Source organism: Montipora capricornis, chromosome 10, assembly GCF_036669925.1.
Source record: "Montipora capricornis isolate CH-2021 chromosome 10, ASM3666992v2, whole genome shotgun sequence".
In the NCBI taxonomy this organism is placed as follows: domain Eukaryota; kingdom Metazoa; phylum Cnidaria; class Anthozoa; order Scleractinia; family Acroporidae; genus Montipora; species Montipora capricornis.
In genome coordinates this window covers 8,024,797-8,051,781 of record NC_090892.1, presented here as the reverse complement: position 1 = coordinate 8,051,781, position 26,985 = coordinate 8,024,797, and the positions used below count along the sequence as shown (strand labels likewise).

Sequence of the window (26,985 nt, the reverse complement as noted above, 5' to 3'; positions counted from 1 at the left end):
ATAATAATAATAATAATAATAATAATAATAATAATAATATCTCATGGTCATTCAGCCGAGCACGAGTGCTCTGCTAATTGGGGAGACTGCAAATCAACTGAAATCATGTAGCATTCACATTTAAGTGATTTGGAAATACCTGGGGCAAAACGTTTTGTTCCCAAAGGGTTTGAATTGGGTGCAACTTCACAACGATTTGCCTCTGATTCACTTTGGAAAAGAGGGTCCAAAAATGAAACGCATGGAAAGCGTACTTTTTAAAGTGATAGTTTTGCAAATGATCTCAAAGTGACTTGCTACAGTTAATTCTCGGTTTTCACATGACGTCACGGCCGCCATGTTTGTGCCTCTAAACAAAGAAACGGCGGGCATGTTGGTGCCCCAACCCAATCATCCGGGAATTGAACACTATTATTATGCAAACGTTTTCTTTTGTTTTCTTTGAAAACCAGCAAAAAGGACGTCATATTTAACCTTTGACCTCTGTCGCCAGTCTCAGCTTTAGGGTTTATCTTGGATTTGTTTGGTATCGGCATTCTAACCTTGCCCTTTACGGCCGTTGAAAGCAAAAGTATTACCAATCGTAACTTGTTCCCAAGGACGAGATTGCAGCAAGTTTGTAGCTTCAATGTACCTGATTTCGTCTGCGTGCTTTGTGATTGGTCAAAATGATGACTATCAGTTCGTTTCCAAGCGCTCAATTCTTGGTTTGCAATCACGTGATGAGACGGCCATGTTAGTGTACAAAACAATAGGCCTTTTTCGATAAATTAAAATTCAGCTTGATAGTGAGGCAGTGAGGACAAAGACAAAGGAAAGTGGAAGATATGTAAATAATTTTCGCATTCATTCCAACGTGTTTCTATTGTTTTTGTCCTCACTTCCTCACTATCAAGCTGAATATTAGATCTTTCAATAGTGACCTATAGATTGGCCCCACAAGTTTTGCATAATAAGAGTCAAATTCTCATAAGACATTTTCCTGCATTGTTCTGAACAGCAACATGGACGCCATGACATCAGATGCAAATCATCAGTTGAAAAACCGTTTCAAAGCTGGATATTGATCTTCCCCATCTTTTTAATACATTTCAGGTGCCACTACTGTTCATCGTCCCACAATATTTCAACATTAAAGATACCTTACGCTTGCAAACTTCTCTTCCAAGAACTTCTTGCCATGAACATTGTGCCGCGACTCTCACTCAAACATTACACGGATGAATGATACTTAGACAAGCCACGTTCCTCACAGCTACTGGAGGCCACTCAGAAATGACTCAAGACGGTCTTCGAGACAACCCACATCCGGCGACTATTTTTTCATTGAAGTACATAGTAATAAACTGAATTTACTTGGTCATTACGCGTAAAGAATCTTACAAGTGTAATTGGCTTAAAAGTCCTTGAAATGTGCGCTGTCAGTAACGCGCAAAGAAAAGGACTAGAGCTCTTGAGTCGAAATTGCTCACTGTCGTAGCTGCCTTTTTCGGTGAGGGGGAGGAGGCATGCTCAGCAATCCAGTTGGTTTGCTCGTTCCATAAAAAAAAACGTCCACATTAGCTTTTCTGGTGATTGTCTGCGCTAAAGAAGGATAAGTTTTGATGAAGATTTGTGAAAGGCACTTTCAGTCAGGGGAGATGTCGAGTTTAAAAGAAATAAAGCAATCACGAAAAATTATTTTAAAAGGGGTGATCTTTATTAATTTATGGATTATTCATGTTATTGCTTCGAGATTACTATACTTTCCGAACACAATAGTGCTACTGAGCTAAACATATAATCAGGGAGAAGGTTAACTTTGACTCTAGTGATTCCCTACCTAAAATGGATAAACTTCGACCAAGAAATTCAAACCTGGCCCGTCACAGAGAACGAGTTAAAACAAACATGAAAAATGATAAAAAGGGTAACCTTCATTCAGTGAACACATCGTAATATTGTAAGCTAACTTATGATAGCTGTCTGTTATTCCAATTTCATTGTAAGTTCAAGAAATTCCGATAACAGTAATCGGATTTGTTCTTTGTACATGCATAACATTCAAGTTCGCAGCTGCCATTGCCGACATTACATTGGCTCCTTTTTATACTTCTAGTGATGCGAAAAATCGAACCCCAACACAGCTGCCACGGCAATATTACCAATGCACGATGTTCTCGCTTCTGTGCTCTCAAATAACTCTTATCCAATGCAGCATCACTCCGTCCACAAGAAAACTTTACCACTTGAATTTCCCCCGGCAAGCTTGTTTACCGAAGGATGGAAGACAGTTATAGAATTGATCGAGCTTAGGTTCTCGTGTGTAAGATGCATTAGAGCGCTACTTTTCATCTCCGAAGAGAAAATATCGATCTGAAAAAAAAGCAAGAGAGGAGCTAAGAACATGTGCTACAAAGATAATGGACAGTGGAGACTTTAAGCAAGGACGACGACGACGACGGCTACGAGAACGTTCTCTAAAAATATTATTTCCCGTTACAGTAATATTTTTGCGATTACTCCAAGCATAGTTAATAGAGGGGAATGGTTATGAAACCCGACAAATTTTTTTGTTGTAGGTTTTTGTTCTCTTTTTTGGCCTTGACCGTGCACAAAACACAATAGTTGTTTACTCCGTACTGAGGAACTAAGCAGTAGAAACGTGTTGGTTACGTAATTCGTGAATAGTGTATGAGCGCAAAACAAAAGATTGTGCACGGTCGTGGACTTTCCAACTTAAATTTTAGCATCTTTGCTTGCTCCTTTGATGTTTGCCGAGCTTCAAAACCATTAACTATGCTCCAAGTCGCTCGACTTGGAAAGTGTGAGTTTACAATCTAATTCCCACTCTGGAGGACAAACCAATAGTTGTTCTGTCCCCGGGGAAAAACAAACCTTTCAAATGCAAAACAATCTTATTGCTTTGTCCTCCAGATTGGGAATAAACTGAAAGGGGTCTATACATACAATAGCTCCAATAACGTCTTGTGAACCATTCTTCAAATGCCGAGGTTTTCGGTCTTTCCGCCCCAGTCTGCGGTAGTTCCGCTGATGTGCTCGGTAAGTCTTCTTACATACAGTTTTAGCCCTGACCTAATCATAACCCTTTAATCTGGGCTTAGATCTAATCCTTACCTCAACCAAACCCATAAAACTAGCCAGAAACAAACAAAAAAGCTGCTTGACTTTATTCCTCTAACAAACTCGACGTTAAAAAGTAACAACACTATCCGACGTGACCCCATTATCAAGGTTAAACTGTACTGGAAAATTCGCAATTTAAATATAACGGGCGTTAGGTCAAAACAAAGACATGCATAAATGGAAATTAAACGATAGTTGACACTAAGATATTTACAAGTTTTGCTAGAATACAAAAGGCGAAGGTCAAACAAAAACTTTAGCACGAATGGAATCTGACTGCTTATTTAGTGATGGTTGACGCTCACGTAGCGAGGAAAAACCGTCCGTATTGTATTACCTTTGTTTATTAATCGTAAGATTGAAAGTCATCTCAAACACCGCGAACTAACTCAACTATCGTTTAATTTCCATTTATGCATGTCTTTGTTTTGTTCTAACGCCCGTTATATTTAAATTGCGAATTTTCCAGTACAGTTTAACCTTGATGGGGTCATGTCTGACTCCGAAACGTCGGATAGTGTTGTTACTTTTTATTCTTAATACGTTTTCTAAATCGATCCTTCTTAAAACTCAACGTTGGCCAAAATTATCCTGAGCGAAACGACCACCGTTTCAGTGGCGAAACCAGACATCCCATTACATACACACACACACACTCTCTTTCTCTCTCACACACAATGCGCTTACGAAGATCAAACCAGACAATTTCCTCGTTACATACACACACACACACTCTCTTTCTCTCTCACACACAATGCGCTTACGAAGATCAAAATGAATATCTTGCTTCCGTCGTTCTCGTTATCTCTTGGCTCCCTTTTTGCCAGTTATATATTGCATTGGAAAAATCGTGGGCGTTTCAGACAGTACCGACCACGATTAGGATAGTAAGCGATCCTTTCCACCAACTGGTTCGATTTGTTACCTGTCTTGGGTATCTCATACTTCCAACAACAGCGTAGGAATCAAATTTTGGATCCCATGTTGCGCGGAAATTTGTCAACCACCGGCCAGTTTGATTACAATGCCTGGAAAGTGAGAAAAAAAGATTAAACTTCAAAAAAATCCATTTAAGTTGCAAAATTCTACGATTGTGAATTCAGTGAATTGGCCAAAACAAGTCAGCAGTCTTGTGGTAATCAATTGGAACAAGACGCCTTTTTGGCGTTCACTCTGGCCATTCTACGGGTAAGTTGGTTAGGAGTAGAGTAATGTAGTCAAACAACGAAAAGTACACAACGCAACAAACAAATATGCATGTACAGTGCGATTCATAGACAGGCTTGGTAACTTTCGACCAAAGGCCGCGTGCCATTTATCCAAAAGACCATCCAATTAATTACAGACTTGCAAGGAGACCTACGGTTTGCAACTGAAAAAACAGCTGTAAATCTGAAGATGTATGTACACGTATGTCTAGAACCCCAGCACTCGGCAAACTCCCTTTGGCTTATGGTTGTATTGGCTCCCAAACGTGACCTTACACACCATGAGCACTTTGAGATGCCACGTCGATATGGCAACATTTGCCAGACTTTAACAATGCGAAATCCGTGCCTTACTCTTTGTGAATAGGGTGTGGATTCTTTAATGTCTTACCAAGAAATGAACACGGGTTGTGAGCTGGAGCCTATACCTTATAGTCCTTAACTGAGACTTGGAAGTCTAACCCTTTCTAGATAATAATTATGATTACAACTGCAGCTTCTCAATTACTTACGGACCCCCCACCAAGAGTTTGGTGTGACCGGAGTTGAACCCATGACCTCCATCACAGTAGTCAGATGACCGGTCAGTGTTTGTTGAATGGTATCCTTAAATAAAGAAATGTAAAAACTCTGAACAATTTACCTAAAGCAGCATTTGGGAGTGGATGAAACCTTTCCAGAGGAGTCAACTTGGTTTATGCTGAGAAAAACAAAACAAAACAAAACGAAAGGTCACCAAAAGGCAACTTACAGTATAAGTATTTGTCAAATGAAGGATCCTACTCCTATTTTCTGGATGAGACCAAGAATAGGTGTATTTTGAAAAGCTAGGCAAATAGTATAAATTACATTGAGGTTTTACCTGATAGCTTAAACGGTAACTATTGAGACAGGAAACTCGTGCACTACAACCATAACTCAGAACCAAATATTGTTGGTTGACCTTTCTCGCACAAAATGTGAACATATTTAGCTCAGCTATGTGGTTTTCAAAAATCAATGGTTCAATTGTTGTTGTGATCAGAAAGTTCTTGGAAACATTTCACTCAAAATTAACTAACAGATCTGAGAATCATACGTAAACCGTAAAGTCCCTTTTTTTTAACATCTGTAGTTCCTTCACCTACGAGGCTCCTCCTTTAATTTCTTGGCCTGCGTTGGGGTGCTGTGAAATACACTGCGCCCCTCCCCATTCTCCATGCGGCGACGACGCTTGTTAATTTGTCTCTCGTGCCAACAATACAGCCAGCTGCCCCTTAATTCCCCAAATAGATTTTAGCAAAAATTATTCATTGGGTGAGACTTTAGGGGCAAGTTACATACAAAGGAATTTCTTTAACCCTATCAGCAATCCCAAGATCTTTCAATAAATCCTTCCAACTGACCCGACAACACACTGAAACAACTTACCACCAACGCCACAATCACAACTTTCATAATCAATAATAATAATAATAATAATAATAATAATAATAATAATAATAATAATAATAATAATAATAATAATAATAATAATAATAATAATGATTAACTTTATTTAAGTGTCAAGTATATTTAGTGCTAAGGCACCAATCAAATCAACTCGTATCAAATTCAAATCGTTGGTTGGTTATTGAGGAATGGGGAAAACCAGAGTACCTGAAGAAAAACCTCTTGCGGTAGAGTAGAGAACCAACAAACTCAACTCACATTGTAACGCTGAGAAGCTAGTGCTCTCATCACTGCACCATCCCTGCTTCCTTGAAAAATGAAGGACACCTTTTAAATCGACGGAGATGCTGTTCAATTAGAGGCAATTAATGACTTCCACACTTGGTTGTTTCCATTTAATATTCAGCAACTTTCACAATAATTGTTACTCAGATCATGGTACTAATAAACAGTTTTGGTAATGTCTGGTAAAACTGTTCTTGCTGACACAATCAAGGAGCAGGGATGGATCAGTCGTGAGAGTAGTTGCCTCCCACCAATGTGGCCCAGGTTTCGATTTCCAGATCCAGCTTCACATGTGGGTTGAGTTTGTTGGTTCTCTACTCTGCTCCAAGGGGTTTTAATTTTCTCTGGGTACTCCGGTTTTCCCCTCTCCTCAGGAACTAATATAATTCAGTGTTTGACACTTACATGTACTTTCTTACTAATTTTCCCTGTGGGCAACCATGCAGTTTTGTTTTTTTGGGTGCCCACCTTCTAAAGACCTGAGGCTCATTAAAACTCAAAGGAGGCTTGTAAAAATGTCAATTTTGAGTAAAATGTTTGTAAATTGGGTTCGACAGACCAAAGTGACTCCTGCAGTGTCTATAGTGTTCAAGTAGCCTTCACAATTTTGCTTTGAAAAGCATACATTCAAACGATTTTCCTTTTCCATAAGAGATCAAGGGAGATTCCTTGACTACATGATTGTATACATGTATCTCTTTGCAATTAAGCTGGCTTTGAATTAAATGCCATGTTCTTTACTCAAAGCTGGTTAAAATTGCATGACAAAAGATAAAATTTTCTTATGTGCTTGTTCGATAGCGTATTTGGCCGTGCGAAAACTGGGTTCCATTGGACATTTTTTGCGCATGGACAAAGATGCGGCTATGAACATGTTCCTTCTTCCAATCTGTTTCGAGGTTTGCACCAACATACCTTCAACAGAAAATAAATGACAGCAAAGAGATGTAATGTTGTTATTTTTTTATTGTGTTTGTGGTGACTACGTCATATTACTAGCTACTTTCTTCATTGCAAATCAAATCGTTCCGCAAAATATTGGTAGACAAAAATTCTGATTGCCCAATTGTGCAAGTCTTAGACTTGTTTTACTTGCCCACAGATATATTTTGCTTGCCCCAGGCTATCAGGCAAGTGTTAGGGTCGAACACTGTAAAATTTGATATGTATTAATTCGATTTCATTTCATTTGTGCACGACCCCACAAGCTATTCAGCGTTAAACATTATTGTGAAAAAATAAAGTTATATTATTAAGGAGGGAAATAGCAGAATTTATGCCGTGGGACTCACCTGACTAAATCATCCATCGAGGTAACCAACACTTGACTGCCAGTCTGTGGTGAGAAATAAGCAGATGTCACAGCACGGCCCCGCTGTAAAACACTGACACTTGAATTCATGTTTTTTAAATTTCTCACGTCCCAGAAAGCAACAACCCTAAAATTGAAAGAGCTAGTTTAGAGATATTTGGTGTGGTTACATGTACATTCATGTACTTAAGAGTTGAACAAAACAATGTTGAACATTATCATGGGTGTAGCCAGGATTTTTCAAAGGGGAAGGGGGGGGGGGGGGGTCACACTGTCAAACAGAGGGTACTCGCGTTTTCGCAACCTGAATATTGTAGGTTGTTTGCATAAAAAAAGGCTTACAAAGGGGGGGTCACGGGCTCCCCAGGACCCCCCTAGCTATGCACTTGTTATTACGGCAACAATAACGATTGCAAATTTTATTGTGTTAGCTGCTTACCCATCATTCGAGGAGGTAAGAAACAGGTTTTTATTTAATGGATGGACATCGATGCACTTGATAGTTTTATTATGAAGGTCATAACTTTGCTCTGCCAGGCTCATTTTGCTGAAAAGAAGCCAAGAACACTGCGTCAAGCTTGATAGGCCCAACAAATGATATCAACAAGGAGTACAAGCGATCATGATTTACTGTTCTTTTCCCTTGAGAGGGAAAGAACATTATGAAAAAGGGGTTGAATTATTCTGAGTTGGTCCAGCAGAGGTTCGACCCAAGACCTCCCATAAGGTAGTCCATGGATTCCTCTCCTTGCACAAAAGAAAATGAAGTCCTACTAATCTCCTAAAAGACTCTCTAGCTGACCTGAGGTGTAAAAAGGAGTTGAACTGAAGTTCAACTGGTTTCATGGGTGACCTTTTTGAGAGTTTTTCGTTGACCATCTGTGTTACAGCGTATTAAACTGTGAACATGGTAGTAATCCGGACCATAGCTATTGTGGATCCCAGATTTGTAGAAGCGTATTTTGCTTTTGCACGGTTTTTCAAGCAGTTTTGATCCCTTGTTTTCCATGAATTCAAGTAAACTTTAGTTTTAGACCTTACATGCTTTCATTATGGTTTATTTACTTACGGTACTTTCTAACGGCTTTAGGGAACAACAAAGTGCTTCTTAACGTTAAAGGACACAGATGTAAGTTCACGTTGTTGTAAATTAATCAATCCTTTAGCTATGTTTGTGCCAGCATATGCGTAGGATTTCGCTTTTTGTCGTAATTCTAGGTTTTTGTTTCTTTCTAGTTTTCATTACCTCACCTCATCTTAACTTATCTCACCTCACTTTGCCTCCAAGACTTATTGAGGACTTTAACCCATTCACACCTCAAATGACCTAGGATGCCCCTAAGACTAAGCCACCCCTGCTTCCATTGCAGTGGCATACAGTATAGCAAAGGGCAAAGTCCATTAATGTTTCAATAACTGTCATCCTATCACCTCTTACCCATTTGTTCTTGTGTCAAGCACTAACACGTATCCAGTATCAGTTGCAGCTAATATGGTGTCTGTGCTGGGAGAACCAAAGGCAAAGTACATAAACCGGGTGGAGTCATCATCGTCAAAAGTATAAACCTAAAGATGATAATAATAAAGTGATTTTTGACTTTCACATTCGCAATTTGTGAAAAATACAATCAAATGATGACAGTATTTCAAAAGCTGGTATGAAATACCAGACTGAGTATAAATAATCCTTTTTCCCTTGAGAACTAACGTGGAAAAGTATACAGGGCTTTTTGAAGATTGCCTCCAACTGGCAGCTAAAATCTACATGATGTTTGTGATAGGAGGCAGTTTTTGTAAAGGTGCCTCTTTTGCTTGCAGTGGTAACTAGTGGTGCTTTCAAAAGGTTTCTGAAATGCTGTAATCCAACAGCTATGTGTTTACATAAGCCAACATAATTATAATAAATTAAGTGTTAACCAACACATATTTTATACATGTATGTCTACAACATTAATAAAAAATAATTAAGGGGAGCATAAAAGCAAAAAACCCTTGAACACCTACATGCCCTATAATAATTATGTTCAAAGAACAGAGCTGGACAAATCATTCCTTAAAACCTTCTAGCAATTCAGTTTTCAGCTGAGAGATCCAAACAGATCAAATTTTTCTTACTGATAAAAATATTTCTTTTAGTTATAAAATTACCGGTCTTGACGGCTGGTTTGAGTATAGTACCCAACTGTTGTCATTGTCAAAATGAATTTTAACCTTAAGTTTGAAAGAATCTGCCTTTAATTACTTCAATTTAATTAAGGAAAAAGTAGCTGACTTCTCTGGGTGAAGTTGCCAATGTTACCCTTTTCATCAGCTGTGGGTAATTACTGAAAGCAGTTAGTGTAGTTGACAATTTATTATTAGAAACAAACCGGGGATATGAGCAAAAATGTTTCATGTCCTTGTCCAATAATTCCTTGCAGAACCGCAGAGACTTAATAATTATTGGAATTTAAGACTGGTAAGGAAACAAATTTCAAGAGAGTTTACTGTACTGTACCTCCTGGAAAATGCCTGAGGTGACATCACAGCACCTCATTGTTCCATCATAACTTGCTGTATATAGCTTTCCACAGTTGCTTGGGTCAAATGACATGCAGTTGATTGGACGAGAGTGTGGTTCGTAAAGGTACACACCATCTTCACCTTTTGCCGAACCCTAAAACGCCAAAATCTGGTTAAAGCTGGTTGCAACCCCCGTTTTGCTCTTTGGAAGGGATTGGAGTGAACCCTTAATTCACTTCATCAAGTGAAAAAAAAGGTGATCAGCCGTCAACCTTAACAGCATCATAAATATTTAACACTATTCACTGAAGTGGAGGTGGCTAGCAGTGGATATCCAATGCTAGCCACCAACAATGAGGTGAATAGTTGTTTTAGTATATACTAAATCAGTGAAATAATATACAGCACAAAAAATTAATGTGGATGTTTTCTTCACTTGTCACGGATGCAAATCGGGACGCCATTTTTTTCCGAGTTGCTTGGAGGTAAATAGCACAGGATATTCGGAGTTTGAAGAGCCAATCAGCGCCCGCGTTCAACGCTATCCACTGTTCTGGTTTATACTAAAATTATTTATGAACTGAACATTCAGCCAATCAAAATAATGGTCTGATATTTAGACACTTAATGCAAGTCAATAATTATGATACCTGTGTAGCACTCAATTTGACCATTCTGGGTGTGGGTAGATGGAGTTAAGACACCAAAATTAAAGACTATTTCAACAACCAAAGCTGGCTTCACATAAATTTTCAATAGTGTCACAGACAGGTTTACCTAACACCAAAGCATACTGAATTAATAAATAGATGATGACATTCCCACTAAAATACAAAAACTAACTCCTACCCTTTGCCTTACTGCCAGGTAAGAGTGAAAAATTAATATGTAAAGTTCTCAGCTTGTCACAACTGGACCAAAACTGATCCAATCTTCCCTTAATGAAATTTTTTCCTGACTGAAAGAAGGGATTGATATTCCAAATAACCAAAAAATTAATAAGAGAATGATGTAATTTCAAAGCTTTTCATGCAATTAATCCACATTGAATATAGGTTTACATAGGGTTAAATGCAATTTAACTTAGTTAATGACCAGGAGCAAGTTGCACAGTTTGTCTGGCGTGGCGTGGCGTGGTGTGGTGTTGCGTTGCGTGGCGTTAGCGTTAATCAGTATTTTGGGGGTGTGCCTGTAGCGTTTTTTTTTGCATGTTATTTGCATGTGGGGCTTTTCCGTGGCATCTTCTGGCAGTTCAAGCGGTCAGCGGTTCTTTTGCATATTATGCATGCGCCTTCGCATGACCTTGTGGTTCTGCTCGGCTCAGCATTCGGTGTGTTGGCGCTCGGGTGCTTTCAAGTATTTCTTTTCGAGTTTTTGCGCTGTTTCTTATTGTCGTATAGACATCGTGTTGGTCGGACGTCTTTTCCCTTAGATGTGTAGTGTTTTTTGTATCTTCTCCTGGTCTCCTCGGCATGTGCTGTCGCTCGTTTTTTCGTGATCTACGTGAGTCAGTCATGGTTCTTCCACGCTCAACTACAGTAACAACAGCTTGGTGGCTGGTTTCGTCTCGACCGCTTGTACTTCTTCCCCTTCATCGTCTGCAGCGTTGGTGGTGGTTACGGTGGGAACATCCTCCTTGCTTTCTGATGAGATCGGCCGTGACAACAGCCCTCAGGAATTCACTGCCCACTATTATTGCGGCAATTCGGGACAACTCTACTCCTGCATCAAGCGCTTCACCGGCTGTTTCGAGTGTTAGCTCCAGTGCTGCAATGGTTGTGGCTGGCTCTTATGCGGCATCATCAGGCACGTTGAAGTTACCGTCATCTGTTTCTACATTCCCTCCCGTGCCTGCCATCTCTGGCTCCAACTTGGCCTGCCTCGTGGATTCTTTCTCTTCTCCGGTTATGTCGGCTCATGCTAACATTTCGTCAGGCTTAGGGAGTTCGTTTATGCCACCATCTCTTGAGAAAGCATTTGTTGTAGGCCCGGGACATGCGCCAATCCCTGCCAAATTGGTCTCTAAAATTACCAGTGGTCAGTTTAATGACTTGGCGGACTTATTGTTGGCCAACCTTCGCGCAGTGGATCAGGAACACATACCTTTTTAGACGACGAAATTTCGGATATTCTGATTTGGATGGAGGCTCTCACAATTTATCAGGTGGTGATGTGTGCAGCTCACCCTCATCGATGGCCAGACACAAAATACAAACTGGTGATAATCCAAACGGCTCGTCATTCTCCAAATCGGGCGTGGTTGGAATATGATCTGGCCTTTCATAGGGATGCGGCAGCAACTGGTGCAACGGACTGGGCCAAGATGAACTTGGACTTGTATAATTTTTATCTGCCGTCTCCAGCACGCTCTCCCAATCAGCAGTTGGTTGGCTCTTCATCTACAATGGCGTCTACTAGTCGAGGCTACAGTTCTCCTACCCCTCACTGCACCTCGTGGAATAATGGGCTTTGCCGTTGGCCATTTGGGGAATGCCGCTTCCACCATGTCTGCAGCTCAGGTTAGCTGCCCCTTTCACAACCCTAGTCTTGTTGCCCCCTCCCCTGCCAAATGGGGCGTTATTGAGTGGAAATATTTCCCTCTTACTTCTTGTGTATATAGTGTAAATAGTATTGTTCTTATTTGCTTGACCTATAGCGTGGCATGCCGTGCTCAGAGGCTTTGTTGTGTCTAGGCTCAGGTGGTACACCCAGCGGTCCTGTTCCAGTTCATTCTTTTTCTCCATCAGCCCTTGTACATTTAGTCTCCCCATTGCAATAGACCCAGTTTCAAGTGGAGTTGCGTGACTACCCTGATCAGGCAGCAGCTTCCTACGTTCTTACTGGTCTTAGGGAGGGATTCCACATTGGTTTTGAGGCGTCATCAGTTTCCTTGCATTCAGCTTCCGCTAACATGTATTCTGCCCTTGTTCACCCAGCAGTCATATAGATGCCTACCTCGAGACAGAGGTCTCGTGCGGGAGGGTGGCAGGCCCGTTTACTACCTTGCCTTTCCCAGATTTGCACATCAGCCGTTTTGGGGTTATCCCAAAGAACAATCCACCTGGTTAATGGCATTTGATTCTTGATCTCTCATCTTCCGAGGGTCACAGCGTCAACGACGGCATCCACAAGCCTTTATTTTCAGTTCAGTATGTCACTGTTGATTCTTTTATCGATGGCATTATGGCTCGGGGCCGGGGAACTCTTATGGCCAAGTTCGATGTGGTGAGCGCCTACCGCAATGTGGCCATCCACCCGAAGGATCGTTCCCTCTTGGGCATGAAGTGGCATGATAAATATTACATGGACATGGCTCTTCCCTTTGGACTACGCTTGGCTCCATACATCTTTACCTCCATTGCAGACAAGGTTGAATGGATACTGACTCATAGCTATGGGGTTGATTTCCTTCGTCATTACAGGGCTCGAAATTGCGACCAATACGGTCGCATTTGCGACTAAGTTTTTCCCTTTGCGACTAAAATATCTGGAGAAGTCGCAAATTTGCGACTTGTTGTCACCTTCGTTCTTTTGAAACAAAAGGGTTAGCAGTTGCCACTTTGCTGCTACTTTTGCTAAAATAAACAAATAAATAAATAAATGAAAAAATTATTTTGTTTCTTGCTGTGAATTTTCTCTGAAGGTAGCGTAATTGTATAGTAATTTAGCTGCGATGTTACGTGCACAGCTCCATTCCTTCGATCATTCGCCATTTTCAGCAGTTTCTTTACACACAAGTACTGCGGGCTCATATTTTTCTGCTAAACCGCTGACAACACAATGCAGCGCGACGATTTTGCGACTAAAATTTGCGAAATTGCGACTAAATTTTCGTATCTTATCGCAAAATTCGACTGGATTTTTTCGTTAATTTCGAGCCCTGCATTACTCGGATGATTTTTTGACATTGGGTCCGCCAGCCTCTCTGGTCTGTCACTACAACTTGCAGGCGTGCATCCGGCTGTGCTCCATCCTCGGTCTCCCCCTTCAGTCACGTAAGCTGGAGGGCCCCACTATACGCCTATCCATCCTTGGCATTGAGCTGGACTCAACAACACTACAGGCCCGGCTGCCGGTGGAGAAGGGGGAGGATCATTGCTCTGTTAGATACATTGTCCGCTAAGCGTTTCTGCAAACGTTGCCAGTTAGAGTCCCTTATTGGTCAACTCCACCATGTCTGTAAGATTGCCCCTCAGGGGAGGTCATTTCTCTGCCGGATGATTAACTTGTTATATACATTCAGGCATGACAACCACTCTATTCGGCTAAACCGGGCGTTTCATTTGGACCTGACTTGGTGGCAGGAATTGTTTCAGAGCTGGGATGGTCTTAGTTTCTTGTTGATGCCTGCTTGAGCCCTTCTCCCTGACTTCCAAGTCTCGTTAGATGCTGCAGGCTCCCTGGGCTTTGGAGCGATTTTCAACAGCCAGTGGTTTTTTGGTGCGTGGTCGGCTTCACAACAACCTCTACACATGTATCTATTGCTTATACGGAACTGTTTCCGATTGTTGTGGCAGCTCATTTGTGGGGTTCTCAGTGGTCTTCGCGGCGGGTCGAATTCCTATGTGATAACGAGTCGATGGTGGCTGTATTGTCGTCAGGTACCTCCAGAGACGCATTCTTAATGGTTTTGTTGTGTTACTTGGCATTGTTGGCAGTGCGCCATTTATTTTCTTTTACAGCGCCATCAGTTCGTGGAAAAGCTAACCTTGTTGCGGATTCTCTCTGTCATTTCCAGTTGCAGTGCTTTCGGCACCTGGCCCCACAAGCCACGGAAACTCCACCACCAATTCCTCCAGCTCTCCTGACAGCGAGATGCCAGTTTTTTCCTCACTCAGGGCCTTGCTCCATCTACAAGTCGGGTTTACTTATCCGCCCAGAGTTGCTATGCCGAATTCTGCCGTCAGGAGGGCCTTTTGAGTCCAGAGGGGGCCCTTGTGCCAGCCGACGAACAGTAACTTATGCGTTTTGCATCCCTGTCGGCCGATAATCTTCACCACCCATCCATCAAGGTATACCTCAGTGCAGTGCGGTCCCTTCACATTGAGAACAGTTTACCTGATCCCCTGGTCAACTATCTACAGCTGCAGTGCTTATTGAGGGGTATAAGCGTATACCGGGTTCGTCCCCCCGACTCGCCTCCCGATTACGATTGATCTCCTTCAGATCATTCAGAATTCCTTAGACTTGAAGTTCCATGACCATGTCATGCTCTGGCTGGCGTGTTGCCTGGGGTTTTTTGGTTTCTTGTGTGCAGGCGAGTTTACCACTAATTATTCATTTGACCCCAGTATCCATCTAGTGGTTAGTGACGTACAAGCGGATGCGTTGGTGGATCCTACTTGTTTTAGAGTCCACATTAAGTCCTCTAAGACTGACCCCAGTTGCGTTGGCTGTGTCATCTACGTAGGCCGTGGTAACAGTATTATTTTGCCCAGTGGGGGCCCTTGGTAACTTCTTGGCTCTGCGACTGCAACTCCAGGGTCGCTGTTTTGCTTTGCGGACGGTCGTCCCTTAACTCGGCAGTGGCTGTCATCCATGGTGCAGCCTATTTTACACTCAGGGGGATATCATGGTTCTTACTCGGGTCACAGATTCCGGATTGGTGCGGCCCCTACAGCTGCGGCTCGGGGAGTTCCGGATCACCTCATCAAGACTTTAGGCTGGTGGTCGAGCGATGCTTACCAACGGTATATCCGCACACCCATTGGCATTCTGACCCAGGTGTCCAGTCAGTTGGTTTAGCAGGTAGTGCATTGACGTCGCTTTTAGATGGAGTTGGGTGCCTCAGGTCTGGTCCATTGGGGGGCTGTGGCTGAGTGGCCACGAGCCTCCATTGCTCCGGGTTGTCCAACCCAGAGGTCCTTTTGGCATGGTGGGCAGGGCTCGTGGCTGGGTTGTGGGTAGGGCAGGCTTATGGGGTGTTCCACCGACCTGGGTTTGGGTCGTTGGTACCAGATCTTTGAGCACCCAACCCCTATTTGCGACACAGGTGTTAACTAAAAGTTAACTCACTTATTGCGTACAGTAGAAATTCAAGTCCACACCTCATTTTTTGCTTGAGACATTACTACTATTTCGCCATTTACACATATTAATGGGTTATAATATTATTATAATTTATAATAATATTATAACCCACCCATTAATTTTTATGCAATTTTATTGGCTGCTTCACGTCACGTGTAAAATCACATGGCACTCCTTACGCAATAACCTGTCTGTATTGATACTTGTCTTCTGATTATTTCCACTGAGAAGAGACAAAGCAAGCAGAAAAAAGCCAGCAAGAGTTTCAACTTTTATTTTACACTGAAGAAGAACAAGCTTGTTTATACATGTAGAATCAAGTGATAGATACATTAAAAGGCTCTTCACTAATGCTGTTCACAAAAAAGTTGCTACATGTATGAGCAGTTTTTGCACAATATGAAAATTAAAGGGTTAGGGATAGTCAAAAAATAAACAAACCCCTGTCTGGCTTGCTGGCATGTTTTGATGAGAGACTGTTCTCAAAATTTCATTTTTTGGACAGCCGCAGATAATTATTATCATCCGACAAACCAGCCACCTGAAGGAGAAGTTATTAAATAACTCTTCCACCCTAAGAGTGACACAGATTATCCTCTGTCTAAGCCAGATGATATTACTCGTCAATGGGGGTTAGTTTGGGGTGAAAGTGTTGAAAAATATCTATGTCCACTGAAAAACCATGTCCCTCTAAAACCATCATGTAATAATATCTTACCACATCCCAAATTCCTAGTTTACCCCATTTGTCTCCAGCAAACAAAAGGGTTTTATATCTTGCTGGGTGAAATGCCAATGAAAAGATCCTATCTGGAACAAGCTTAACAACATGATCCTCATTGATTTTAAGGCCTTGCAAAGTCGCTTTGTAGCTGTTAAAGCGAAAGAAAAAGAGGCTAATGTTGGATTAAATTTTTGTCAAGTGATTCCATAACTAAGTCTCTACTAAATTGAACTTTATTAATTTTATAATTTCAAGTGTACTCAGTGCTGAGGCACTAATTACATGGGGACACTCAAATCAAATCAAAGGTTGGTTTTTGAGGAGAGGAGAAAACTGGAGTGCCGAAAGAAAAACCTCTCGAAGCCGAGTACAGAGACAACAAACTCAACCCAAATAATGATGCCAAGTCTGGTTATCAAACCTGGGTCACATTGACGCGAGACGAGTGCTCTCGTCATTGTGCCTTAACTGTATCCCTACTTACACTTACATTTGTGTACTTCAGTTTAGGGAAAAAAGCAGCTGACCTCTCTGAGTGAAGTGTCTGACACTTTTCATTAGCTGCCAGGCTTATTGAAACCACCAATAACATCAGACAATTTACTCTTCAATGAGAGCCCATTCAGGGGGTGCAAGGGTTAACAATAAAATAATTTTATTGTTCATTTCAATTTGAAGATACAATGGGCAGAGAGATGTCCTCACTGCCCATAATAATTATAAATAACCCTTAAAGGGCCAACTAGCTACACTGTACGAACCTCTCTAGAGTGCTACTCTTGATGTCCTCGCATTTCAAATTTTCATTGTGTAGCTTAAAAAATAATAATAACCAGTTATTAGTACAAATTATTATAATTCCAAGGGAACAAGTTTAAGTTTTCCTTTGAAGTAGATTTTTTGATGTTGAGAAAATGAGTGAGATAAATTTCCTGGGAAGGATAGGGGGGTAAATCAACAATCCTGGCCACGACATTTGGGAAACTTTGTCCCGGGGGGGAATTCCAAACAAAAAGGGGAGGGATGCTTGTCTTCTCTCTTAGGGCTGTAAATTTTAGAGTTTGGTCGCACTTAGCATGCTCTGGGCAAAACGCCATTATAATTATGTAGCCGTGAAGGTCTCCTTTAGGGTTGCGCGAGGAAATATACATGTAGAAGTGTATATTTCCTTTAGGAGTAAAAAAAAAAAAAAGCCTGGGCCACGCCCAGATTGGTCTCCTTTAGGGGATTAATTTAAAATTTCTGACGAGCATCCCTCCCCTTTTTATATGGGAGTCCCCTCCTGGGTCTTTTCTCAGAGAAACGTACAGTTCCACTGACCAATGCACCCCCCAATCCCCAGAACAATGTTGGGTCTTTCATGAGGTCAAACACTCATGAAAATTGGGTTACTGGGTTTGCCTAAAACTAGGAATCCGCAAATGGAATCCGCTAACGGAATCCGGAATCTGATATAATAAGAACTTCAACCAAAGGCTTACACTAATTTTCAAAACAAAACAAAACGAAATGAAAAAGGAATCCTAAACATTCATTAAAGGTAACCTTAGGCCTAAGTCAGCTTTAATGAATGTTTAGGATTGTTTCAATCTGTATCATTTTGTTTCGTTTTGTTTCGCAAATTAATGTAAACCAATTAAGTGACTTTGGTTCAAGTTCTTAAATCAGATTCCGAATTTCTTATTCTTGATTCCGGATTCCAGGTTTTAGGCTTGGGGATTGCAACATTGTACCTGTAGGTTCAAAATAGCTGTGCCTTAGAATTACATGTAATCTTCCAATTAAATGAATAAAAATGGATGTGTCCCAAAACAATCATTTTGATGAGCATTGCAGCAATAAAAAGACCGCAAAAAAAAAAACTAGTGCAAGTGAACTTTTATAGTGGAAGAACCAAATGAATGCTATACAGTAATAGAAGCTAGATGAAACTCAACACAGTGTGAAAGTGTTTTGAGAGAGCAACAACGACCACACAACATAAGGTGAATTTTAAATTCCCACATACCACGTTCGCTAATACTGTTAATTCATCAATTAGGTCTTGGGAATCCGCTTCATCAACATTGTTCCAAGGCATCATTTCCAAAGGTCCAGCCTTCCGTGGCTGAAAAAAAAAAAGTAGAAAAACCCATGGATATACAGTACTACCTGCAACTTCAAAATATCAGGATCTCGACTCATCTGTTTGGACAAAGACAGAAAATCCAGCTAAAACAGGCACTACAAATCTCTATACAAGGACATAGAAAAGATGATGAAATTCAAATTTTTTAATTAATTAATATAACAATTTTATTAATTGATCGTGATGAATAATTATCAATTTTATCATTAACCCATTGACTCCCAGGGGTTCCCCATTGACGAGTAAAATCGTCTGGCATTAGACAGAGTAAAATACTAAGTCTGGCCGGTTTCGGCTGGTTTGGATGTCAATGGGTTAATAATGATTATTATTATTACATATTAATTATTTTAGTAATATAAAATTACAGAGATAACTAGGTATAAACTTCCTTTTAACATTTTTAAGTTATTTGTAGCTTGTTGCCTTCTACAGCGTGAAAAATTCACTTAACAAGACAAACGTCAAAAATTCCCCTTAGGCTGAAGGTAACACTAAGGTAAGAGATGAATTTAGCAATAAGATCACTTCAGTCTTTATTGCTCTGCTCCACAATTTAGCTAGATGACACAATCATGCATTTTTAATAACTATTAATTTTCAATAGAGGCACTTACATGCTCATCAACAGTTTGCAATGAAGTGTGGTTTTTTGGTTCATGACAATCAGCACCTGAAGGGTCCTTCTTTTGCAAGCGAAGTGATTGTCGTGTGGGTAAAGAAGGTGAAGCTTGTGGACTCTTCTTGGGTCTACAAAAAATACCCACAGTGACACCAAATTTGATAGACAGCTAAGTGCTCCAGAAACCCAACTCAGCAGGCCTCATTCTATTCCTTCATGAAACCAATTTTGGGTGCCTGTTTCTCATCCAAAGGAAATGCCAAATAGTCCAGGAATTATGACAATTAATTTTTGATATTATTTTTAGAAAAAATTAACACAACAAATTAAACTTGAGCGGCTTCAGTTGAAGGAAAAATCTGTGAGATTTTTGTCAAATGGATTGTGTACATGTACCTGTAAGACTAATAATTATGAATTAATAATGTACTGGGTACAATGCAACTTCTGTCAGAACATGACAGGGACGATAACAAAGAAGTGACAGCAATTTAAGACAGCAAAATAATCTAGAATCAGGTCATGAATAACCACATTCCTTCCTACATTAGAACAGGTTCCATTAAAGGAAAATAACATGGGATTGTTGACAGTACAATGTATCTATGAAAATCACCTGCCAGTGGACAATCCTCTTTGCTTTACTTTTGGAGTAGATGGTGAGCCCCCTGATGACAATTCAAGCTTAACCTACAGGGCAAAAAAATAATAATAACCTCCTCAATGGCACTGCACATGTGTATTAAAAAACCTAGCTCAATATGAGGTGCCTCAATTCAACCAAATGTTTTCAATTCTGAGAGTGAGACTTGTGCATTTTGCAGGGATGAATGGATTGACAATAACATCTACATGTACAGTATATAGGTCCACTGTCGCAAAAACTATGTTCCCTATAACCCTTTTAATTCTAACTGAGTGACTTCTAGATTTTACTCTACCTCACGCCAGATGATTTTCAGATGTCAATGGGGCTGCTTCCGGGAATCATCTTCACTTAAGGTGGATAGAACCAGTATCACTACTTTTAGGAGGGGGGTGGGGGGGGTGGGGGAAGGTGTCACCTCTCGCTGACTCCCATTTTTTATTGTAGAAGAGCAATTAGCAATCTGAGGTAGAACTATTGACAAAGTTTAGAAAAATTCAATTCCATCTTTAATAATTGCTTATTACTATTCTACAATAAAAAATGGGGTTCACCGACTTCATTTTTGAGATACATGTACAAGCTAATAAAGACTAAATGTAGGGTGTTTTTGGAGAGCTCTCATGTTGCCATGGTAACCTATTATATCACAATAGTGGGCACATTTTGTTATAAAGCAATAATTGGTGTTTCATATGGTACCATAACATTGCTGTTACGTGATACAGTATAGTAGTTGTAACCTATCTAATAACAAGGTATCTAAAAGTGGTGAAACTGGTTTGTTTGTTTGTTTTATTTTAATTTAAAGAGGGACGTAATAACCTGTTACAGTTCTCTAACTTACGGCCCTCTCCGTGCATTTTACCCTCCCAACCATGACACCACAGAAGACAGACCACAACACCGGGAACTACATGGCCTTCTCTTTGCGACAAGTGTGCGGTTTCTTTTACGTCCCACAAGATTATGAACATTGAAGGGTTGTGTGACGGGACCTCCGGCTTATCGTTCTTATCCGAGAAGACAAGAGAGTCTAACCATTTGCAGATGTAATTACAAAGGCAGCACTTTCTCCTCAGTTATTTAAAGACCCTGAGTGTTGGTCCGGCCAGAGTTGAACTCACGACCTCCCGCGTGACAGCCTGGTGCTCAACCAACCGAGCCACCGGTGTGCGGTGGCTCAGGTGGTTCCAGCCACCTTAATGGCCTCCCACAAGTCTCCAATTAAGTTCAGTGGTGGAGCATGTTCGGAAGGTCATCGGTTCAACCTAGGACATGTCAAGACGCACTTTGGTTTATATTTAGGATGAATAGACGATTTTACTGATTGCTGCTGGAGAGATCCATCCAAGTTACCGGTATGCAGTTACAAACAAGCCTGAACAAACTAACCCAGGGTTGTTGCAGGAATAATAATTTATAAGTACTATTTGGTAACTTAAGAGCGATAGTATACTAAGGTGTGGTCAACTTGATACATGACAATGATACCTGACTAAAGTTCAGCTCTTCAAAGAATACATTGTTTCTTCGAATATTCTCCAACCGCATTTTTTCGTATTCTGACAACTCACTGCTTTGATCTACCTGTGGCGTTAAAAAGTCATTAGACAATACAAAATCAAACAAGTGTTAAATATAAAACATGTACTGTAGAGTAGTTTTCAATTGAGTGTCAAAAGTGATTAGCAAATTGCTTTGGCTTTGCAGTACTTCACTCAGCAAAGTTCTCGTGCCACTTTTTCAACCAATCAGAAGTGAAACCAAAACCAATAAATTATGGTGGTTCGCGCGTGCACATTTTCCTGCTCTTTGTGTTGGCTAGGTGTAATTACTTTGAGTTTTGATTGGTCTACTGGATTGTCTCCATCCCTTTTGATTGGCCAAAGTAATTACTTTTGGTTTTGGCTTTACAACACTCGATTGATACTCGCTCTATTACCACAGGTAATTCATCTTTTAATAGTAATATTATTAAATTCACAGTTAAATGATATGTTCACTTCAGGCAGTGACTACTACAGTATGTTTTGTAAGTTTTTCAGTTCTTATGTTAGTGGTATTCTATAAACTCTCCAGATACTGGTAAATCTTAACCAACTGCTTTGCTTAAAGGTCAACATTTGCCCTAACCTGTGATCAGGCGTACTTTCTATTCAAACCATCAAGGAACAAAGCATTTCAAGGTGAAATCGGAGAAAAAGCCGAATTCTTCATGTTACCATCAGGCGCAATCAACAGTACAATGAACTTTATTTAAACTTGATTATTTGAGGTGACAATAAAAGATGCTAACAGTAATATGTGTGCCACTAAACCATTGTTCAGCGCTCCCACAAACAATGTCAAATTTCTCTGTCAAGCTTGGCTGATTCCCCAAAAGTGGCAGCACTAAAGTTCTCTTCTGTTCTTTTTGGAACTTGTTGCTTCCAAATAATTATATTCCAAAGGCCTTTAATACCACAACTTCGGATGCATTCTCTCTGCCCTTCCTTTAAAGAATTTAAAAAAAAAAAAAACTGAAGTCAAAGCAACAGCAGCTGTAAACAGAGCCTTACAAGTACAGTGTAACATCATTCCTGTTCAAATCCTTCTCGCCGGCCATAACTTGATAAGTTGTTTACCGATTTTTTTGCAATTCTGTAACCAATCGGAGAGAGGCTCCAAGAGCTCTATTGTTTTTCGGTCAATCAGAGTAAGGTCCAGATTCTGGACTACCGGCAGACGACTCGTTAAGAAATTGTATCAGGCGTACATGTGTACCTTTTCCGCCCTGTCTAAAGAAAATTACGCCTGATTGCAGGTTACATTTGCCCAAAAGTCATTGCGGTTGTTCGTTTTTGTTTTCAAATGATGGCATGTCCAAAGGCATGATCTGATTGGCTGAATGCACTCAGGCAAATCATCTGAAAAACAACATGTCATTTATTTTTGTAATTTCATGTTGCACAAAATTAAGTCACCGTGCACAATGACTTTTGGGCGAAATAATTATGTGGGTGGGCCTTTAAACAGGAGGCAGGTGCTTGGGATATGCAAGCAAGGGGCTTTATCTGTGCCCAGCTGGCCATTAGATTAAATACCATCCCTGTGGCTGGAAAATCTGTTAATCCCAGCCAATATGAGCCCCTATGCACCTGTCTAACTGATGGAATTACTGGAAGGGAGCTAGGTAGGATGGGGAAATGGTTAAAAAAAAAACAAATGCTGAAGACCACTACAAACCATCTTTACAACTCAGACTTGTAATTTTAAGTTTTGCTCAAGACACTGCCATATTTGGCTGCCACTGACATGATCAGAAGGTATTAAGTAGGTATTTACAACACACTGACTAATCAATCATGAAATCAAAATGAAATCAAAACTTTTGAATAAAAATAATAGTGTGTTGCTCACATTAAAGCCAAGCCTTCCCTTGCTGGGTGTTCAGCAAACTTAATTTTGAAATTTGGATAAAAAAGAGATTTTTTTTATCACAGTGGCAATTCAAAAAACAGTAAAATAACCTTGACACAGTAAACACCTGCATATAAGAACACTTTTTTCAGGTTTAAGGCTGATCATGTTCTCATTTGAGGAGTGCTTAGTGAGAATTCAGCCTGAAAGTGTTCTTAAAATGTTCTTAAAATTGGTTTAAGAAATTCTTCAAGTTAAATATTACTTAAGGTTTAATTAACATACAATGCTGTTTTGCAATATATTTTATAGTTTGTAATGGTCCTGAACACCATAGTACATGTGCTTTGATATAAGTTACTACATACTGTACTGTTTTCTTATCTTAATACCCTTTCCCTTTGTATTAAGAACATGTTTTACTTATCAGGCTGAATTTGTTCTTATTCATATGGCACTTTATTGGCCAAATTTCAGCCTAATGTTCTTAATCCACTTGTTCTTATATGCGGGTGTTTACTGTAGTGGCTAAAGCTTACTCCATTAGTGAGTGAGCAGCGGTAAAGATCTCTTTCCTTGGTTGAAGACTCCTATAAGACAAATCACAAGATATTGTTCCTGCATCAATATAATGTAGCTACCAATGAATCCTAGAGTAAGGAAAACAAAAAGGTAACTTTCAGAGTGTAATGTGTATTTTTTTAATGGTAGAAACTTCTGTATATTTTAATACTTGCAAACGCAACAACTACAAGGCATGCTGGCAGCCTTTTTCAGTCCCGCGTACTCCATGTGTGCCCTAAACAATGAAAATAAATGTGAACGTGATAAACTGGAAGATTTGTTGATTGGTTCTTCTATTATTCAAGTACTGGTAAATAGGTGTATGAAGTTGACATAAAGGGAGTGATTGTGATAACTGGAAGATATGATATCCTTTATTAACAGGGATGGAATTTAACATTAGAAATTTGGAAGAATATTATTCTGTACCTCTTTCTTAACATGTGTATCAAATTGCTAAAAAAAACAGATTTTACATGACCTACATTAGTGTCCAGAGGAAAACTGGCTAAATAATAATTATATAATACTCAGCAGGGCTCGAAATTAACGAAAAAATCCAGTCGCATTTTGCGATAAGATAGGAAAATTTAGTCGCAATTTCGCAATTTTAGTCACAAAATCATCGCGCTGCATTGTGTTGTCAGTGGTTTAGCAAAAAAATATGAGCCCGCAATACTTGTGTGTAAAGAAACTGCTGAAAATGGCGAATGATCGAAGGAATGGAGCTGTGCACGTAACATCGCAGCTAAATTACTATACAATTACGCTACCTTCAGAGAAAATTCACAGCGAGAAACAAAATAATTTAGCAAAAGTAGCAGGAAAGTGGCAACTGCCAATCCTTTTATTTCGAAAGAACGAAGGTCGCAAATTTGCGACTTAACCAGATATTTTAGTGGCAAAGGGAAATATTTAGTCGCAAATGCGACCGTATTGGTCGCAATTTTGAGCCCTGAATAGGGGAATCATCTGTCTCAGATGCATACTCCTCAAGACTGACAATTGACCACAACCCGTGTGGAGGCATTGTAGCGTAGTGGTCAGGGTGCTTGTCTTGACATCCGGACATTCCAAATAATCAATATTCACTCTGACAACTAGTTTTGAGAATTGTGATCCTAGAAGCCCCTGCTTCAACTGGTTTGCTTCTGGTCATTTGAGATTGTTCTGTTCTGTTGTTTCATTGATCCTGGGAAGACGGCACAGTGATAGAGCTCTTATTAAAGCCCGTGCCTCCCACCAATAGATCCTTCTCCAAAATGGCGGCAACAGATTTGAATGAGTTAAAATTGAACTGACTGAAAAACTGATACCAGAAATAGAAAGAGCACCTTTACTTAAGTAATCCTGCAAAGTTTCAGCGTATTAAGGACGTTCGCGCCCATTGCTACTGCGCATCTTTTTGCACATGTCACGCACACGTCATGCATCGTAGACCACGCAGGTATTAACACGATGCTAAAGGCGCAAAAATCTTCCACAAGAATGGAACATGAAAGTATGTGGCATCATGGGATAGCTATGGACCCAGGTCTTCTCGGTAATGTCACGCAATGGCGTGACAGTGCGAATAGACAATCGCTTTGAGAACTTCGCAGCGATTTTACTCTCTTGAATGCTCGGTGACCCCCATTTTTCTTTCCGTAGATCACTTCCTTTCTTGATTTTGTTCATTTCAACAAAAAACAAAAAAAAATCTGTATGTGAGAAGTTACAAATATTTGGCCTTTTATGCTCTCGTGCGACCGAAGTTTTCTTTCTTAGACTAATATGTATCGTTTTTCAAGGTCTATTTCAAAAAGACATCAGTTGCAAAGGTTAACTTAGTTATATTAGCTATGTTGAACTGAGTATGTTTACCTGATCTAAATTTCACTCATGTAGCTTTTTTATTGCTGACAGTTGTAAGCTAAGAGCGTCTTAAAGTAACGCAACCTTCTAAAAATGCACCTCATGATCTCGAAAATGGGCACGGTGACCCCCCATTTTTTTTGCCTTTTTGGCAAAAGTACATCATTACCTTTCTGCGTGGCAAGTTTAACAAAAATCTGTACGTGGGAACGTTTTGGGCGCGAACGTCCTTAAGTGTTACATCAGCTGAGAAAATGTAATTAAGTTGAAATTTGACAAATTTACAGACATTTGTATGACTGGGGGTATACGCCATACCCCTAATCATACAAACGTCTTTAAATTTTTCATTTTTCAACTTTCATTTTCTCAGCTGATATTAAACCTGATTTGCCGAAACTTTGCAGGGTTACTAGGTAAAGTAAAGGTGCTCTTTCTATTCTGGCATTTGCTTGAAATTTTAACTTATTTGAATTTTCAGCCGCCATTTTGGAGAAGGGTCACTTGCAATTTGACGTATAGCATGTGGGTCTCTACTCTAGACTGCTTGGAAAGGTTGATAGATCAGCCATATTGCATTCTCAAGTTGATACCGTAAAATTAATCCGCAACCCTTTTGATAAATAAAGGTTACGTAATGAAATTCCTAACTTGCGCCGAGGTTGCTTATCGATTGTTCCAAGTCCTTGAGAAAAGAAGGCGATGGTTGCCAAATAGATAATGAAAAGAAGCGCTTTCTTACCTCAGAAACTTTAAAAGCCGAGGTTCTCAGTGAACCACGGCCACTTCTCGTTTTCCTTTCTGTATCCGTGGGCTTTGCATGTGAACTTGGAGACAACGCGTCTACAAGAACGACACTAACTCCTCTGGTTTTTTTTGCGTTCGGTGTTTCTGGCAAACTTCCCGCGTTCTTTCTCTTGGCCATTACTGTACAGAACGATAAACTATGCAATTCGAGAGAAGACTAATTTATCGCTATCCTATTCATTCATTTGGTAGATCCGACAATGCTGGGAATTTCGCGCCAATTAACAAGGCCATGATTCAATGAATTACCTTCTCACCCCTGCTGAGTAATAGTTCAGTATCTCACAGACCACGAGCAAATATGGGAAAAGAATATTGATTTGAAAAATATTTGGAGAGGAAAC

General features: G+C 40.2%; 2 protein-coding genes across 2 annotated transcripts in view; one reads left to right on the top strand and one right to left on the bottom strand.

Moving 5' to 3' along the window:
* The window catches only part of LOC138019425 (DNA-directed RNA polymerase III subunit RPC2-like), a 46,038-nt gene extending 44,798 nt beyond the window's left edge, over positions 1–1,240 (top strand). Inside the window, exon 50 of the mRNA XM_068866213.1 lies at positions 1,096–1,240. Coding sequence (XP_068722314.1) covers positions 1,096–1,228 — 133 coding nt within the window. The 3' untranslated portion in view covers positions 1,229–1,240. The remainder of the gene's footprint in view (positions 1–1,095) is intronic.
* Positions 1,241–1,677: 437 nt separating this feature from the next.
* Positions 1,678–26,893, bottom strand: LOC138019426 (WD repeat-containing protein 76-like). Its single transcript, XM_068866214.1, has 15 exons — positions 26,577–26,893; positions 23,956–24,006; positions 21,509–21,604; positions 19,985–20,058; positions 19,364–19,496; positions 18,627–18,725; positions 17,380–17,432; positions 16,613–16,766; positions 9,860–10,018; positions 8,801–8,928; positions 7,802–7,909; positions 7,343–7,489; positions 4,978–5,034; positions 4,052–4,154; positions 1,678–2,355 (listed from the first exon to the last, which is right to left on the bottom strand). The coding sequence occupies exons 1-15, from the start codon at positions 26,757–26,759 to the stop codon at positions 2,200–2,202; spliced, it is 1,701 nt and encodes a 566-aa protein (XP_068722315.1). The 5' UTR covers positions 26,760–26,893; the 3' UTR covers positions 1,678–2,199.
* Between the last annotated feature and the right edge of the window lie 92 nt (positions 26,894–26,985).